This window comes from Eubalaena glacialis, chromosome 5 (assembly GCF_028564815.1).
Source record: "Eubalaena glacialis isolate mEubGla1 chromosome 5, mEubGla1.1.hap2.+ XY, whole genome shotgun sequence".
Taxonomy (NCBI): Eukaryota; Metazoa; Chordata; class Mammalia; order Artiodactyla; family Balaenidae; genus Eubalaena; species Eubalaena glacialis.
In genome coordinates this window covers 14,738,126-14,757,618 of record NC_083720.1, presented here as the reverse complement: position 1 = coordinate 14,757,618, position 19,493 = coordinate 14,738,126, and the positions used below count along the sequence as shown (strand labels likewise).

The 19,493-nt window shown below is 39.3% G+C and overlaps 1 protein-coding gene across 3 annotated transcripts in view; it reads left to right on the top strand.

The window, feature by feature from the left end:
* The first annotated feature begins 1,422 nt into the window (after positions 1–1,422).
* Positions 1,423–19,493, top strand: part of INTU (inturned planar cell polarity protein) — an 82,041-nt gene continuing 63,970 nt past the window's right edge. The window contains exon 1 of one of the 3 annotated variants that reach the window (XM_061191101.1): positions 1,423–1,943. In XM_061191101.1, coding sequence (XP_061047084.1) covers positions 1,855–1,943 — 89 coding nt within the window. In that variant the 5' untranslated portion in view covers positions 1,423–1,854. Of the gene's footprint in view, positions 1,944–11,440; positions 11,797–19,493 lie in introns of those variants that run through there. The other 2 variants (XM_061191100.1, XM_061191102.1) reach the window with 2 other exon arrangements.

The window sequence follows — 19,493 nt, the reverse complement described above, 5'->3', positions numbered from 1 at the left end:
TACTTTTCACTGCCCTAAAAATCCTCTGTGCTCTGCCTATTCATTCCCTCCTCAGGGAATCACCGATCTTTTTACTGTCTGCATAGTTTTGCCTTTTCCAGAATGCCGTATAGTTGGAATTATAAATTATGTTACCTTTTCAGATTGGCTTCTTTCACTTAATGTTCCTGTATGTCTTTTCATGGCTTGACAGCTCGTTTATTTTTAGCAGTAGATAATATTCCATTGTCTGCATGTACACAGTTTATTTATCCATTCACCTACCGAAGAAGAACACCTTGGTTGCTTCCCAGTTTTGGCAATTATGAATAAAGCATCTATGAATATCTTTGTGCAGGCTTTTGTGTGAACATAAATTTTCAACTCATTTGGTAAATACCAAGGAATGTGACTGCTGGATTGTATGGTGAAAGTATGTTTAATTCTGTACGAAACTGCCAAGCTGTCTTCCAAAGTGGCTTTACCATTTTGTATTCCCATCAGCAATGAATCTCCACATCCTCACCAGCATGGTGTTGCCAGTGTTTGGATTTCAGCCATTCTAACGGATGTGTCGTGGTATCTCCTTGTGTTAATTTGCAATTCCCTAATGACGTATGATGTGGAGCATCCTTTCATATCTTGTTGGCCATCTGAATATCTTCTTTGGTGAGGTGTCTGTTCAGGTCTTTTGCCCATTTAAAAAAATCAGGTTGTTCCTTTTCTTATTGAGTTTTAAGAGTTCTGTGTATACTCTGGATAACAGTCTTTTTTCAAATGTCTTTGGCATATATTTATTTTCTCCCAGTCTGTGGCTTGTTTTCTCATTATCATCAAGATAATCAAGCATCTTCGCAGCGGAGTTTTAAATTTTAATGAAATCCAGTTTATCAATTATTTCTCTCGTAGACTGAGCTTTTTGGTGTCATATTTAAAAAGTCATCACCATACCCAAGGTCATCGAGATTTTCTCCTGTGTTATATTCTAGCGTCAAGTATATTTTTAAAGCGAATAGAGCCCCGAACGAGAATAAAGGGTCCACACTAGGCAGGTCAGCCACCACTTCTTATTTATCGTTGTTATCTCCGAAGACTAAAATTCAGCTTGGCACATAGCAAGTAATCAATACGTATATGTTTACCTGGATGAATGAACGTAAATGGCCTTTTTAGTCAGCATGTAAATTCCCACCAATAACGGACGTCCAACGCGCCTCTCTTGCTCCTTTTCTTGACCTTCCGCGGAGCGGCGGGGCCTCGGAGCCCCTCAGTGCCCCCGCCACTCTTGTTCGTGGCCCTCCAGGCTGCAGGTGGTAGCTTCCTTTGCTGGGGGCGGTGCCTGGACACCGGTGTCCCTCGCCTGGAACAGCCCTGCAGCCCCGAAGGAAGAGTGAAGAGCACTAGGCGGCGTAAGAGCGCGGCTTCGGGCGGCCGGGCTGGAGGCGCTCGACGGCTCGCCGCGGGCCCCCGGAACCCTGCTGAGCGCTCGACCAAGTTGGACTGGCCGGCGGGGGGCGCCCAGCCGTGGAAGAGGGGCACTCTGGACTGGGCCAGCCCCGGGCGGCCAACAGAGCGCCCACCTGCCCCGGTCCTGCGGCGCCAAGGTAGCCGGGCCGCCGGCCGCGGGGTTTCCGAGGTCCGCGCGGCTCGGCCCGAGGGCGAAGGAGAGGGAGGGCGGTCGCTGACACCGCCGCCCTTCAGTCCCAGGTCTCTGCGCGACCGAAGCTGGCAGCCTTTTCCTTCAGCTCTCGGTTTCCCGGCGGCGGCCCGAGCCGTGCCGGAAGCGGGCGGCGCCACGGGCGCCGGGGGCGAGACCTCGCCGTGCTCTGCGCCTGTTACCTGTTGCGCGCCCTTGCCGCCGAGTCTCAAGTGGGCATGTTTCAGGTGGGCAGGTCCAGCCTCCCCAAACCTGCCGCCCGGAACCTGGAGGACCTGGACTCTGTGCAGCGCGTCCTCTTCCACAGGTCAGTGCTGGGCCGGGGGATCCCGGAAAAGACAGCCCTCCGTTCCCGGGGATGAGGGCGAGGGGAGGGGCGACCTTTCTTTCGGGCATCTTGCGGCGAAAGTCTCGTGTGGGATTCTCCTTGGGGCGGTGCTCGCCGCGGGAGAGGAGTCGGGACCTGCCCTCCGCCCTTTCCAGAATCGGATGCTCGGGATTCACCCGCTCTGGTCGCTCCGAGGCTGGCCCCGCGCGGGACGGGGTTACCCACCCCACTGCAGAGAACACCACCTTCTCTAAAAGAGATACAACAGTTAAGCAAAGCTGTTTTTTAAACACCTCTAGACTTTCTCCAGGAAAACGAGCTGAGAGGTTTGTTTGGATTTGGGCTGTGAGTGGAATTAGAAGGAGGCACTTTTTAACAAATCTAAATTCTATCCCCCCCGCCAAAGCACACACTCACGTACAGTCTCGCGTGCGCATCCACACACGTAACTACACAAAAGAGATTTAGGAGTGCCTCTCAGAAGGATGAGAATCCCAACTTGCCGTAAACTGCTACTGTATTAATTTACTCTGTCGAACCTTATACTTTATGGAAAATAGACTAACAAATATTAAACCCCATGGTAACGGTTAGAGGTTTATGGAAGAAAAAGAACTAAGAATCCACATGGAGAGCAAATTCTATTTCCATTTTAAGATTAAGAGAGGATGGTTGAAACGCCAGGCAGTTTAATGCTGCTTTGACTCTAAGAGAGCCTGGCCTTCATAATACGTGATCTGGGAAAAACTCGCTTAGAAATATGTCAAAAGAATCTCTTGAATACATTTGTAGTGAGAAAGAGTAAGTGGCGCTTGGTAAATATCTGTCAGGGGGAGGCTTATGTGAGTTCTCTCATCTGTAAACGTTTCAAGTGACTCTTTTAAGTCTTTGTACAAAACCATATGAGCTGTAGAAATCCTGTTCTCTTGGAAGTGTGAATAGAGAAGAAAGACATTTCTGTATTTGAAGAAAAAACAATATTTTGAAGGAAAAAAGCAATATTCAACATTTTTAGCCTATAAATAAATAGTATCCTGTTTCACTTATTCTGTTAGCCAAAGATAAGGTTGGAAATGAGAAAATTGGATAATGCTTATGGATTTAAAAGTATCAGACATGGTATTCGATTCTGAGGAAATAAAGGCATAAATGGAAAAAATGGCTTAGTACGTAAATAGAAAAAATGAACTTAGTAAAGAATGACATTTAAAGGTTTATACAATCCTGTTCTGTTGGAAGTGTGCAAGGAAGAAATCCGGTCTCTTCAGTTTAAAAACTGTCTTCTGAAACCTGCAATTTTCCACAGTTGGTTTCCTTCCCCTCTCTCCCCAAGAGAGCCCCTGCCATATACAATAAAATATTATCAAATGAGCAGCTAAAAGGGGATTCTGCTAAATTCCCAAAGACAGTTCTCCCTGCATTTGAAAAAATTACAGTCCATGAATAATCCCCCAACTTATTAACTAGAAACTCATTCACAGCATGACTTTAATAAAGCTGGGAGGGGTGTTTGTTTTAAATGCTTAAAACCCTGATGCAGCAGAATTTCTTCATGTTTTAAATGTCAGGTGCCAAAAAATTCCAAACTGATTAACCCTGCAGGGTTTCAGATCCAAAGCACAAACCTGTCTGAATGAACCAGGACAAAAGAATATGTTTAAACTACAGTCATCAAAACTGAGATGATTATTTCAGAAGTAAGCAGTGGAGTGTTTCTGGAATAAACCTGCTCAGTATATGAAAAGCTACTTTATCTGAATTACAAATAACTGCACCCACATGCTATGGGAACCAATGGCATCTGAAACTTAAGTGTCTTTGTCAGTATGATGGCTACAATTCTCTATTTTTAACAATATGTGAAAATCTTTTTGCCTTTGCAATGCATTATTTTTGTCAGTGGTTATTTACTGTTTAATGTTTTCAAACACACTTATTAAAAAATTGGAAACATCTATAGAGGTTTCTGTTTCATTTCATTAAGATAGATTTTCACACAAGTTCATATTTAATCAAATGCCTTTTGCTCATATATGTAAAGATTTGTTCAGACATAATGTAATAGAAATTAGAGAAAACAGATAACCTTTAAACTACACTCACCTACTCATCATAGTTCTCAGGCTCTAGACCAGTGCATGGCCTATTTTTTTTATGCCAGTTTTACAACATTTTCATGTTTTTCCTTTAAAACATCCCTTGTAAGATATCCACAAAATTTTGGCAATCACATTAAAGAGACCGGTAGCCTTGAGCCACAGAACATTTATAGACAAGAAAGAATAGCAGACTATTCTATTTTTACATCTTACTTTAAAGGATAACCCTTCTGAGTGTTTATTTTTTAATTACTTGTATATTTTCCATTGTAAATATGGTTTTCAAAATGTAAAGCATTAAATTGCTGTGCTCTTGAAAAAGATACTTCAGCCAAACCAAAACTGAAGCAAAGTTGCAAATTTTTCTCTGCATGAGGTGTTAGCTTCAAAATATGTCAATATTAAAATAACAATAGCTCAGCTAAAAATATTCAGCTATCCTACTTCTTGATAAAAAAGTTACATATAGGTGGTCTGAGTCAGGGAAAACTTCAGTATTGCATTTCTCAGTTATTTTTACTTAAGTAAATCAACAAATATTTGTGTCACTCTTGATTATAGGAAGTACCCAAATAATCATATTAGCACTCATTAGAATTTTGCAAAGATTTTTCAAAAATTTGTGCACAAGCTTACTGCAATTGAATCATTCCCTTGGAGTCCTAGTCCGTTGCATACTGTAATAGTTGTGGGATTTGGCAAGACTTAACTTGTCTATATTTTCCTGTTCATTCTATAATATAAAGGGATATTGAAGGATGGTGGTGTGAACTTCAGGTGATATTTAAGTGCTCTATAAAAGTAAAGTTCTGTGAAACAGAAGGGATTATATTTACAACTGTCCTAAAAAAATTAAAACAAAACCCAAAAAGACAGCTATTCCTAAAGGCTCTGAGAAGATTCAGCTAAGTGACTTTTGCCCAGAGCCTAAAGGCTAACGTATGGCTCTGGTCCAGGCTAGAGTGCCGACATTTTGACGCCTAAGCCAGCAGAGAAAGTGAGCTAAAGGTGAGTCTCTGAAAATGTTTGATGACCTAAATTTCATGCTTTTGGCAACAGTAAAATAAGCATATTTTAAATACCTGAAATATCCAAAATTCTCAGGGGTAAAGGTGTGCCCTATTAGATAATATTCCTGATGAATAAAATATCCTTTTAAACTCAAAAAGTAAAATCTAAAATAAATAATAAAATCAAAGCTTTTTGAAAATATAGTATATATCACACACTGCTCTGTTTCCTAACGTGTAAGACATTAGATTTCAAAGGTTATCTCAGTTGGTTCTTAGCAAGCCTGTATAGTAGGTAGGGACTATTATTGCTGTCTTTAGATGAAGAAACTGATCTTGTTCCCAGTCACTTGGTCGCTTGGTTATTAGTGACAGAATCAGGATGAGAACCTGGCTCCTCTGGGGAATGCCTGGCACTTATGGATTATCAAGCATTTTCATAGTGGTTATCAAATTACTGTAGAGTTTGACAAACATAGTAGGGTTTTTTTAGGTGCTTCTGAGGGCACTTGACACTCATTTATAAACTATGGCTTTTGTAAATCTCACGTGTGTCCTACTTTTTTCTTCATCAGCAGATTGTCAGGCATCAACAATTTTTGCTGCTGTGTATTCCTGGGGGTTTTTTTTGTTTTTTTTTTTTAATTTTTAAAATTTATTTATTTATTTATTTATTTATTTTTGGCTGTGTTGGATCTTTGTTTCTGTGCGAGGGCTTTCTCTAGTTGCGGCGAGCGGGGGGCCACTCTTCATCGCGGTGCGCGGGCCTCTCACTATCGCGGCCTCTCTTGTTGTGGAGCACAGGCTCCAGACGCGCAGGCTCAGTAGTTGTGGCTCACGGGCCCAGTTGCTCCGTGGCATGTGGGATCTTCCCAGACCAGGGCTCGAACCCGTGTCCCCTGCATTGGCAGGCGGATTCTCAACCACTGCACCACCAGGGAAGCCCTGTATTCCTGTTTTAAGGAGGCCTTCCTTCCTTTTGGTTGGCAGCTACTGATCTATGGCAGTAGAACAGTTTACCAAATTTGTTAGAACTTGTAAATGAAAATATACAGTGAGGATAAGTAAGAGTAAATGAATTGGGTTTGGGGCTTAAACTTTGTGCCATCTACTTTAGTTACTTTTATGTTTGCTTTTGGATTCTCATCTATATTCCGTTATTGTTCAAATGCAGCATGCATGATCTTGGAACAAGTTCCATACATTTTTACGGGTAATTCAATTTTTATATAGGAAAACGAGAATTTTCAATCATAACGCAATTCTATAAACATAAGATTGCCGAAATGTTATTCTTATATATTATGACTCTATCCCAAATTTGAAAAATTCCACATTATGAAGTCTGTTTTTAAAATGCTATTTTGCTGAGTCTACCAAGTTAATTATTCATGATTTTAAAGTGACTGCAGTTGTCAGTATTACTACATAGTTCATGAATTATTATTTCCATGTGCACAATTAAGGCGATATGAATTAGTTCCTAACAAAACTCTGTTACATGAATTTTTTACCTTGCAATTAAATTTTTTTTAATGGACATGACCTCCTGTGGCCCTGTTTTCATTTGGTTCTCATTGCTAGCTTATATTACTATTTAGGAAAGAGCTCTTGAACCTGCTAAAGATACTAAATATTTAATTATGTTCTTATCTGGTGTATTTTATGTCAGAATTGTATTGTTTGCCTAATTGAGATGGTAATCAATGGAAATAAGGACCTTATGTCTCATATATATTAAACTAAACATATCTGGGCCTCAGAAGACGGCTGGCCATTTGTGTAGTGGAAAATAGAAAATAAGAATATACCCTGGCCTGGAAGTTTCCTGGTGGCCTAATGGTTAGGATTCTGGGCTTTCACTGCTGTGGCCCAGAGTTCAATCCCTGGTCAGGGAACTGAGATCCTACAAGACGTGCTGTGCAGCCAAAAAAAAAAAAAAAAAAATATATATATATATATATATATATATATACACCCCGGTCTAAATCTTTTAAGTCTTCCTGCAATTGATATTTATGAAACAGACAAAGTCAGTATTCTTATAAAGCCCCTGAAAATGGCATTTTATTCTTTTCCTTTCTTCATCCTCTCCAGTATATCTAAGGGTATCAAATATTAATTTAATTACTATAAATATAATATATAAAGTTAGAAATCTGGAAATCAGATTACCATACCCTGAAAATTTAATTGAGAATTTAAAATGCGGCTTCCCTGGTGGTGCAGTGGTTGAGAATCTGCCTGCCAATGCAGGGGACACGGGTTCGAGCCCTGGTCTGGGAAGATCCCACATGCCGCGGAGCAACTGGGCCCGTGAGCCACAACTACTGAGCCTGCGCGTCTGGAGTCTGTGCTCCGCAACAAGAGAGGCCGCGATAGTGAGAGGCCCGTGCACCGCGATGAAAAGTGGCCCCCACTTGCCGCAACTAGAGAAAGCCCTCGCACAGAAACGAAGACCCAACACAGCCAAAAATAAATAAATAAATAAACTCAAAAAAAAAAAAATTGGGAGGCTGCAAGAGGCCAAAGTGAGAGCAGCCCTGTTTAAAAGAATTTAAAATGATTGCTATTATTTCTTCTTTTGTGAAAGATCAAGCAAAGGTGCAACTTTTTCTGGGGTCAGGGGAGGAATTTTGTTCATTAAACATACGGAAATAAAGTCAACATAACTCAGAGATTTATCTAGTGTGAAAGGACATTTTTTTTTTTTTTTTTTTTTTTGGCCGCACTGCGCGGCATGCGGGATCTTAGTTCTCCGACCAGGGATCAAACTGGAGCCCCCTGCAGTAGAAGAGCAGATTCTTAACCCCTGGACCACCAGGGAAGTCCCAAGGACATTTCTTAAAAGATATACTTTTATGTGGCACTTCTTGCTCTGGTTCAACTTTGTGTAAGATCAAAGACTGAAAAAAAAAAAAACAACAGTCATGTCTTCTAGGAGTTGTCATTTGGTAGCAAAGATAGACACATTCCTAAATAGTTTAGATACTAGGCAGACTGGCAGTTAATTATACCAGAACTTTATGGGATATGTTATGAGGGGAAGGTGGAAAGAGGAATTCTTACTATAAGATAGGAGAAGAGTCTGGGAAGACTTCTTGGAAAAGGTACAGCTTGAATTGGGACTTGAAGGAAAATGTAGTGTTTTGGATAAGCAGCATTCCACAGACAGGGAACTGTGTGAGTAAATGATCCACAGAATAGCTAATGTTTTTTGACACTTTGTGTGCTAGGTATTTTACGTGCATTAACTCACTGGATTCCAAACAGTCCCGTGAAAGAGGTACCAGTATCCTAAGTCGCAGGTAGGAAAAGTGAAGCTTGCAGAGGTTGTTTGCTCAGGATTATACCCATGATGGGTGCTGAGGCAGGAAGAGGTCTGCCTGCCAGGCTCAAAACCAGGAGGTGGGAGTGGGTTCCAGCCTGTTTGCGAAATGGTCAGTGGGACTTACAGGTATGAAGCATAGAACTGAGGTAAGGCTAAGGGCAGTGTTTCCCAAGTTTGCCTTTGAGGATCACTGGGGTTACTTTTTAAAATAGAGATTTCCAGGCCCCTCCTCTGGAGATTCTGATCCTGTTGAAGTGGGGCAGGACCCTAAAGTCTGTATGTTTAACAAGCACCTCAGGTAAGATATTTTGATTAGCAAGTTGGACACACTTGATTAACTTAATTAATGCATAGCAGGAAATAAGGTCTCTGATTCCTAGTTGGTGCTCAATTATTTGTAGAATTGGAAAGTTTTTTTAAGAGACTACACAGTTTGGATTTTATTCTCTGTTTAATGGGGCAGCATTGAGACTTATGAGCAGGGTATGAAATTATTAGATACTTATAGAAAAAAATGAAGTGTTATTTATAGTAAGGAAATGTGGAGTTTTGTTAAAATTTAAAATGTCTTTTTTCTTTTTTTACTTCCAATAAGTTGCTTTTAAAATGATGAAAGGCTAAGTATTAAAGAGGTGCCTAAAGCATTTTAATTTTAGAATGGAATCTTAGGGATTGTGGTGAGAATAAGTATGTATGTTTTAACATGAAACATAACTATTAGTGATTCCACCTTTTAAAATAATAGTATCTCTGATTTTAAAAGTAATACATCTTTTTTTTTTGGACCTCAGTACTGATGGAAATATTTGTTTCTCTTCCTTCCTGGTTCCACTGTCTTCAGGCTTCTGACCTCATTACTTTCTCCATCACTTTTAGCTGGCAAGGTTGCCTTCTACTTACCAGAGAAAATAAACACCATCACATGGAGACTGCCTCAGTTCCTGAGTGAAACTGGCAAGTCAGCATCCACACCTGCACCCTCCTTTGGGTACCAGCTTCAGGGAAGAGGTGTTAAGCAAGCTCATAGCCCTCCATCTGTTCCTAGGGTGCCATATCCTCCTGCCACGTCAAGAACCTCCTTTACCATTTATGAACTAGTCCCCTGTTCTCCAATTTGAGTGGTATATGGACCTCTCTTTTCAGGAAAGACTCTTGCAGATGGATTTCCAGGGATGACAAACTTTATTATAATTTTAAATAAACAGGCATAAGCTCTGTGCTTTATAGCTCTTATATAAGATAAAAACAATTTTATAAATTAATACAAATAAACTACAAAATAAAATTCAATAGCTAGTTTACAGTTATAAAAAAGCAAATTTAGAAATTAATACAAATAAAACCATAAAACTTAGGATATTCAAATATACATAGTTTAATGTGACAAATGAAACTAAATTGCAGCTTGAAAGTTTAAATATTTGATGGCTACTGCCCAGGTTCTTTTGAGTTCTTCATGCATATATCTCTCTGGGCCATGGGGAGACTCATCTTCACTACTCTTCTCTGTTTGGAACATAATATCCCGTAATAACAAGATAAGTTAAGCCTTCCTCTAAGAAATCTGCTGTGGCCCCACATGCCCTAGTTTGTTTCCCTTTGGGTATTCCAGTAGAACTCTGTATTTATCATAGGACACTATATGTTATAAACTGCCCATTCACCTTTCAGTCTCTACCATCTACCCAAGTAGTTTAAGTTGAATCCCCAGCACCCATCCATTGAGATCATAAAATAACATTATATCCTTCTCTTACCTCTACAATAGGAACATTTCCCCATGCATTACTCTTTGAAAACATTTCTTTTTTTTTTTTTTAATTAATTATTTATTTATTTATTTATTTATGGCTGTGCTGGGTCCTCGTTTCTGCGCGAGCGCCCTCTCTAGTTGCGGCAAGTGGGGGCCACTCTTCATCGCGGTGCGCGGGCCTCTCATTATCGCGGCCTCTCTCGTTGCGGAGCACAGGCTCCAGACGCGCAGGCTCAGCAATTGTGACTCACGGGCCCAGTTGCTCCGCGGCATGTGGGACCCTCCCAGACCAGGGCTCGAACCCGTGTCCCCTGCACTGGCAGGCAGACTCTCAACCACTGCACCACCAGGGAAGCCCCTGAAAACATTTCTTTCACATCATAATATTCATCATACTTTATATATAAAGGTGTATTTAACTTTTCCCCTATTGTTGAATATTTAGATTGCTTTCAGCTTTTCCCTTTTACAAATTTTATAAATTTTATTTATATTCCTTATTTTCTTAGAATAGATCTCTAATAGTTGAATTACTGGGTCCTGAGGAGTAAATATAATCTAGTGGTTAATGACTTAAGTTCAGTTCTCCGTTGGCTTTGATGCCTGCTAGCCATGTGACCATTAACAAGATGAATAAACTCTCTCAGTTTCCTTATTTTAGTATAGGGATATTTAGTTCATATATATTTATATACATATGAATAGAACAAGTAATTAGAACAATGGCTGAATCTCAATAAATGCTAGCTATTATTTTGTACTTACAAAAAATATTTGATGTAGGTATTCGCAAATGACAGGTAAATTTGACCTGTTTACACTTCCGACTTCAGTGATGAGAACACTTCATCAAATTATAAAATTTTCAGTTAGAAAATGAACACGCAGTAGATTTCACAATATGGGCACCAATTTGAAGCACCTCTACAACATCTGCTTCGGAGAACTGTTAAAATGTTTGCCACTGCGAAACAATAAGAAAACCAAAGAAACAATGGCGCGTATTTACATTAACACCTAGGAGGCATTGCTTAAAAGCGTCCATTCCTCGCGCGTATGGAGAGGTAAAGGGTAGCTTCCTTTACCTCAAGGAAAACTCAGGCGGAGCGCCTCTAAGGTTTTGGAGAGCTGTTCAGCGTAGAAACAAAGTGCAAACCGCAAGAAAACAAAACAGTGGGCCTCCGCCAGTTTTAGTAAGTTACGCTGCTCCAAAGGAGTGTGTTTAGGAGAGCGGAAGTGGTTAAGTTTCAGCTTCTTCCATTCCTCCCGGATACCCTCCTGGAAATTCAAGTTCATTGGCTCCTTTCAGTCGTCTCGGTTCTCTCAGGGACGCTTCCTCGTCTCCCTGGCAACCTGAGCTGCCACCAATTGAAGCTGAGGATTGGTGGTCACGTGTCCCCTACCCGTTCCCGAGCGGAGGCACGATGGCGGCCCCGGCAAGCCGTAGCTGCGAGATTTGAATTACCCTACTTGTAGCTGCTGCGTCCCTAATGATGGCGTCTCCGGCGTTGTGCGGTTCACGTCAGAGCCCAGAGGGACTCCCTGGAGACCCTTCCTCACAAGAAGAAGATGCGGATTGTGATCCTGAAGATCCGGTCAGCGACTCGGGTTCATACTCCTCTACGAGTACCGATTATGAGTAAGGTTCTCGAAGAGGGACAATTAAATCCATTCCTTCTGCCTCGAGAGTGTACACGTGGGCTGGGGGGAATTCGAGAGTGTTGGCGTGGTAGAGATTAAGTGGGGTTTATTTGCACCACGTTTCAATTGTGTGATAATGTGAGCCGAAATGACTGTGCCATTCTTTGTTACTTTAGGTTTTTGTGATTTTCAGAGGAGGAGGTTCTCTTCTTTGTGGTGGGTTCTGTAATATATGAGAGTGTATCTATCTGTTAGAGTGTTCATAAAATTCTCTTCTGTCGCAGTGTCTTCTTGCTTTGGTGTCATGATCTTTGTGACTTTAACCTCAGTGTTTAGAGTGAAGTGACACCCTCCATGTTTTATGTCAACTATTTAAATTATGTAGCTTTTTCCGGTTATAAAAATGAATAGATATATAAAAGAAAGAAAATCCACCCTAGCCTCACCATCGAGAACAACCTCTCAGCATTTTGGGGGGTATTTCTGCTGTATTTTCCTATACATTCCCATGGTTTTCTTGTTTTCTATTTTATGTTATAATGTAATTTTTAAATACAGAATATCTAAGTGTTGTTTTCTATTTTTTTAGCCCTAAAAATAATGAAAACGTTATTTTTATTCACAGTACCCAATGCTACTTCAGTTTTGAAGGAATTTATCCCTTACTGCTATGGATTAGAGAAGTCAATTAAAGTAATTAGCGGTAGCTTGAAATGACTAGCATTGAAAAGGTTCTGGTGCCAAAACATCAATCAGTGACTGCCATATATAGTCATTTTTAGGATGACATTTTATGTGTATTTAGAAATAACAGTTACAAGTATTTAATAGGTATTTAGGAGTATCAGTTACTTGGCAATTATTTTCACCCATAGGTATGTAAAACATTTTTATCATTATCTTTAAAAGCACAAGGGAGAAAACCATCACTAATGGCTGCTTAATTATATTCTAGAGGCTTAATGAGGACAGATTATATTCTGGAAGACTTGAACAAATTTAAGGATCAAATACTTTGTGCAATCTTCTACTGTGGTCGTTTAAAAAATAATTACAAAATTCATGGCTATCAAGCAAGGCTGCTGGAAGGAAGTATGGATTATGTAGAACCTTATTTGGTCTTGCTGTGGGAGCCATAGACAGTATGAGATTCAAATTCTTAGTTTCTCTACATCTTAGAATCACACATTTTTAACCCAGAGAGAATCTATAATATTCCCATGGTCACACAGCCGAATGTTGTCAGTGGAGAAATTTAAGAGACCTGATTTCAAATGGGGTGCATTGATTTTGATGAGTGAATAAATGAGCTAGTCCTTTTTTCTAGGAAATAAGCAAGCTGAGAACTCGTGTTAGAAAACTTATTTCAAAGCATTTTGTGACTTGGAATACATGTGTGCGTATATATATATACATATATATATACACACATATATATATAATATTTTAGTTTTTTAAAAAATGGGCATTAAACTTTCTATATCAGTCATTCACTGACCACTCCACATATTCCAGTGTCTTTATCATCCTAGTAATAAAAGTACAGGAAATCTCTATTGTAAACTGTTTGGCTGGTCTATATTTCAAGTCCTACCAAGATTCAGATTTTATGGTTGTCGCTTCTTGGTGTTTAGGACATGAGAGTTGATATACACTGACCAGGTAGGCTTCTGTTCTGTTTCTTTCTTATGGTATTTACTTCCCTAAGCTGCAACGTCACCAATGCAAAAGGTGGGCTTCCCAGCATGGACAGGACACTGGAACATGTGGATCCAAGGTATAGGGATGCGAACCTAAGCTTTCTCATCAAAGCTAAGAGATATGAATTGCCTATTGTCTTTCATTGCCTACATGGAGGTTATTAAAGAAGTTATGCTACTTATTGATTCACATAAAGTATCCTGAACTTTCAGGGTTCTAGGTAATTTCTGCATATTCTTTCTGGAAATTATTGTTTCTTGCATGCTTTGAAACTGAAAACCAGTTTGAGCTGTAAGTGATTGTCAATATAGAATTAATAAGTTTATCATTTTTTAGATAAAATGTCTTTAGGGTACATTCTGGTATAGTACTTTTAATAGGTTTGTTTAAGACTTATAAGAGGAAATTTTTAGATTGGTGCAGTACATCTTAACCTGGCATATTGGCAAATTCCTGAGGAAGCTTCAGAGGTAATACTGGAGGGTGGGTTGGGTTGAGGAAACCGTTGACTAGTTTCAATATTAAGAAAAAAAAAAAATTATTTATTTACTTATTTGGTTGCACCGGGTCTTAGTTGAGGCAGGTGGGCTCCTTAGTTGCTGCTCTCGGTCTCCTTAGTTGCGGTGCACGGGCTCTTTAGTTGTGGCATGCAAACTCTTGTTGTGGCATGCATGAGGGATATAGCTCCTTGACCAGGGATAGAACCCGGGCCCCCTGCATTGGGAGCACGGAGTCTTATCCACGGCACCACTAGGGAAGTCCCGACTAGTTTCAATGTTGAAATAACAGAAATCATACATTTACTTGCAATAATGCCATGCTTACTTTGCTTTGGTTTACATTTACCCAACTCATTGAAGCCACATTGGTTCATGTTGGCCAAAGTCATCTGTTTTATGACTTAGATTTTTGATTTTTCGAAGTAAATTGTTTATTGTTGTGAGTTTTAAAGCCTTGACTGATGGAGACGAAAAAAGGATACTTTAGAAAGAGAATTTAGCTATAAAATGCTAAGGAGCTTCCACTGACAATAAGAAGAATGACTGGAGAAGAAGGAAAATATGTCCTTTAAATTTTTTTTTCTGGGATTTTTTAACAACTTTACTGAAGTATAATTGACATACAATAAACTGTACATATTTGAAGTGTATGGTAAAGTTTTGATAAGTGTTGACATGTATACATCTGTCAAGATAATGAACTATCCATCTCGTCCAAAAGTTTCCCCATGTGCCTCCCTCATACTACTCATGCCTGCCTCACTCTTTATAACCACTAATCTGCTTTCTGTAATGATAGCTGAGTTTGTGTTTTCTAGAGTTTTATAAAAATGGAGTTATATAGTATGGACTCCCTTTTTTGTCTGGCTTCTTTTAATCAGCGTAATTATTTTGAGACCATTCATTTTGTTGCCTATATGTTGTTTGTACCTTTTTATTTCTGAATAGGATTTATTTCTGAATAGGATTCCATTTATTTCTGAATAGGATTTCCTTTTTATTTCTAAATAGGGTTCAGCATAATTGTTTTTTTTCTTTGTGATTATTCAGCATAATTATTTTGAGACTCATTCATGTTGTTGCCTAGATGTAGTTCTTACCTTGTAATTTCTGAACTGGATTCCATGGATATATCAAAATTTATCTTTTTCTTGGGTTTTAACTTGGGAATGTGCTACTCGAAGAATAAAAATATTTCATTCAAAGTTGTGATGCAATATATTAATATCAATTTAGTATAATATTTTCCTTTTTCTCTCCTGCTCTGAACCTTGACTCTTTCCTTTTAATTTAATTTTTCTTTTATCAAGTTATATAGATTAAAAAGTCAAATAGTATGTAACTAGGTTTATGATGAGACATGGTAATTCTCTGCCAGCATCTCTGTATGCTTCCAGCTCAGCATGTTTGAAGAGAATTCCTTGTCTGCCTTGTCTCTCCTCTAGTGTTGCCCATCTCACTTGCTGACCTCACTCTCTTCTTACTCAGGTCCTCAGATCTAGTGAGTCTCCAGTCCTGTTGACTTGCTTTTCTGATACCCACCCCACCACCTCCTCCTGCTTCTAACAGGCACTGCCTTACTTAAAGGGCTTGCGTCTCCCATACACCAGTAGTCTAACTGGCCTGGGTGCCTCTAATTTCTCCTGTTTTCAGTCTTTCTCCCATACAGCTGCCAGAGTTTGCTTTCTAAAATCATTTTTCTCTTAGAGAACCTACTACAAAAAGATATAATGTGGCAGTTTGGATCAAAAATAGGATTAAACACACGCGTGAACATTACCAGCGAAGCTAACTAAAATGAAGTAGATATCCACGTGCTTAACCAGGTCATCCCTGTGATCAGGAGGAGAAGGCCGAGATTTAAAAACTAACAGTAATAGTTAAGGTTTGTTTGCTGATGACTGTAGTATTCAGAGAATTCAACCACTTCAATTACAATGGAATGTCTTTATAATGTAGCCTGAAATAACTGAGACTTTTGAAAATGAGACTAATTCTGTTAGTATTCATAGCACATTTGCAGTGTCGGAATAATTTTTTCAACAGATTATTATGAGAGGCATCCTGGTACAGTGTAATAAGTACTAGATTAAGAGTAGGAGTCAGACAACCTGAAAGTGTTAACATTTTCATTTCATCAAGTTTTCTCTGGTCTTGAGGGATTCAGAATTAGGAGAATTCTTGGTTATAATTTACTGTTTTACAAGATGTCTCAAGACTCCTATATACTAAGGGGCAAGTACTTAAAGAGAAAATAAAGGCTGAATGTGTAAGCGTTTCTACCTCTTTGGAAATGAAGTCTTTGTGTAGATGACCTAGAAAAGACATGCTTTTCTTTAACATGAACACTATCCTCCTGGTACTGGGAAACTTGATGGGCCTTCATCTATTTTGACTTTTATTTCAAAATTTAAAATATTAGGACAATTGTGTTAGAGCAGTGGAACTGTATGATACTATAATATCATATAGTATCTATATAATACTATACAGATACTGTATGTATCTGTATGATACTATAATTATACTATAATGGTGGATGATACATGTCATTATACATTTGTCCAAACCCATAGATTGTACACCACGAGAGTAAACCATAATGTAAGTTGTGGATTTGAGGTGATTATGTTGTGTCAATGTAGGTTCATCGATTGTAACAAATGTACCACTCTGGTGAGGGATGTTCATAATGGAGGAGGCCATGCAAGTCAGGGGACAAGGAGTATATGGGAAGTCACTCTACCTTCTGCTCAGTTTTGCTGTGAACCTGAAACTGCTCTAAAAAAAGAAAAGTCTTTTAAATCATTTTTCTACTCAAAAGCGTGATGGCCTCCCAAATAAACTCCAGATTCCTTAGGATGCTTTTTTAAGCTCTTTTAGGTCTGTCCCTAGCCTATCTGATCCCATCTTTGATGATCTTCCTTTAAGTCACCTGTATTCCTATTTGTCTTAGCTCTGGCCGCTATTTAAAAAACATCCAAGGGAATTAATTCCCTGGCTGTCCAGTGGTTAGGACTCTGCACTTCCACTGCAGGGGGCATGGGTTCGATCCGTGGTTGGGGAACTAAGATCCCACGAGATGTGTGGTGTGGCCAAAAAATAAAAAATCCTAGACTGAGTGGCTTATAAACCATAGAAATGTATTTCTCACCGTTCTGGAGGCTGGAAGTCCAAGATCAGGATATCAGCATGGTCAGGTTCTGGTAAGGACCCTCTTCCAGGTTGCAGACTGCAAGTTCTCATTGTATTTTCACATAGCAGAGAGGAGAAGCAAGTTCCCTGTGTCTCTTCTAAGGGCACTAATCCCGTTCGTGAGGGCTGCACCCTTATGACCTCATCCAATTCTAATTACTTCCCAAGGGCCCCACCTCCTAACACCATCCCATTGGATGGAAATGTTTCAACATAAATTCTGGGGGAACATAAACATTCAGTTCATAATATTACTACACTGAAATATTCACCCATTCTCATTCCTAACATGTTCTTTCATACCTACACTTATACGTATTGATACTTTGTTCTCTGTTTGAAACATCTTTTCTTCCTATCTCTGCTTGTCACAGTCATTCAAGTTTTCATTTAAGGGCCACCTTCTCCTAGGACCTTATTTGATCCCTCTTAGACTTAATTTCTCCAATAACAGTTTTTCTCCTATAGCAGTTTTCATTCCTCACTTTTGTGACTTGCATTTCAGCTAGGTGATGAGCTCTCTGTCCACCTGACATCTTTAAAAGCACAGTAAAGCCCTATCAAAAAATGATTTGCTGGTCTTTGATTTCAGTTCTACCAGAGTTAGAGCGTATCCTTAACTTAGTGATGTGTAGACGTGCCCTGTTTAGCGGAAGGGCTGGGGTAGGGAATGGGGTCATTATTAGCATAGTTCTAGTGGAGATGTGTTCCTGATGTAAAAATTTATTTCATGCAATGACTACACAGTTAGCAGTTCACTGGCTGATCCCTTCTTCTCTAATGTGCTTCACATTTGTTCCAGTGGTTACTGGCTGGGCTAGAAGCAGCAGCAGCAGCTCCCACCAGGTTCCCCACCTCCTCAAGCTGCTATAGCAGCTAGCATAGATTTTAACCCTTAAAATCATGGTTTCCTTTTAGAAAACAATCAGAAGACTTCGGGGATGAAAATTAGATATTGCTGGTAGACAGAACACAGAAATGAAAACACAGAAAAGCATTAGGCAGACCCGTACTTACTGAACAAGCCCCAGATAGAATCCATGATAATTTGTCATGGTGTTTTTATTTTGTGTGGTTTGTCTCTGTACCTAGGATTGTCCTGCTGTACCTATTAGCACTATATAACTATGTAACTACATGTGTTGGCCACTTTGGTAAAGCACATTGTGCTTTCCCCACTAAAACGAAAAAAAAGAAAAAAAAGTATTATAACAGGTTTGAAGTAGTAGCAAAAGTCTGTTTTCCTTAAGGAAATGTGCTATGAGGGCTGGCTATTTTGTTAATGTTTTTTCTTGTGGTGGCCAAGGAAATTGTGATACTGCTTCATTTGGTGAAAAATGCTGACATTAACGCAACTAAGGACCTGAGAGATTCAATAACTTAGAAGGCGAAAAAAAGATTTAGTATCAACATAGAATTTTGAAACACCTGAGTAATTGAGAAACTTAAAAGCATTATCTGAAGTTCATTTTCTTTAATATACTGTTAGAGCTTATGTAAGTGAACTTGCTTATTTGCAAATTAGCAAGTTTTTCTTTGGTAAGAAGGATTCTGCTCACATTTACCACATCATTTAGGGCCTTGAAACCAATTAAAGTGCCGTCAAACTTTGCAGGCAGACTATAAATATACAGTTATTTCTGTTTAGAGCAAAGTAGAATGAACAAAACAAAAATCTCATTGAAAGACATTTGCACAATGACAGCTTTGCAGCTTGCACCATAGGCTCTCAGAAAAAAATGAAAGAATATTTATATTAATATTGATTAATGTAACCCATGTATTATAAAAATCTTAATTAAAACTGCTAGATTTAATTCCTTTTTAAAAATAAATATTTTAGACTTCCCTGGAGGTGCAGTGGTTAAGAATCCGCCTGCCAATGCAGGGGACAAGGGTTTGAGCCCTGGTCCGGGAAGATCCCACATGTGGCAGAGCAACTAAGCCCGTGCGCCACAACTACTGAGCCTGCGTGCCACAACTACTGAAGCTCGCGTGCCTAGAGCCCATGCTCCGCAACAGGAGAAGCCACCACAAGGAGAACCCTGCGCACTGCAACAAAGAGTAGCCCCTGCTCGCCGCAACTAGAGAAAGCCCACGAGAAGCAATGAAGACCCAATGCAGCCAAAAATAAATTAATTAATTAATTAAAAAAAAAACTTTAAAATATATTTTATTTTGGAATAAATTTAGATTTACAGAAAAGTTGAAAAGATAGTACAGAGAATTCCTGTAAATTCTTCACCCAGTTTTTCTCTGATGTTAACCTTTTACACAAATAGGGTACATTTTTAAAAAC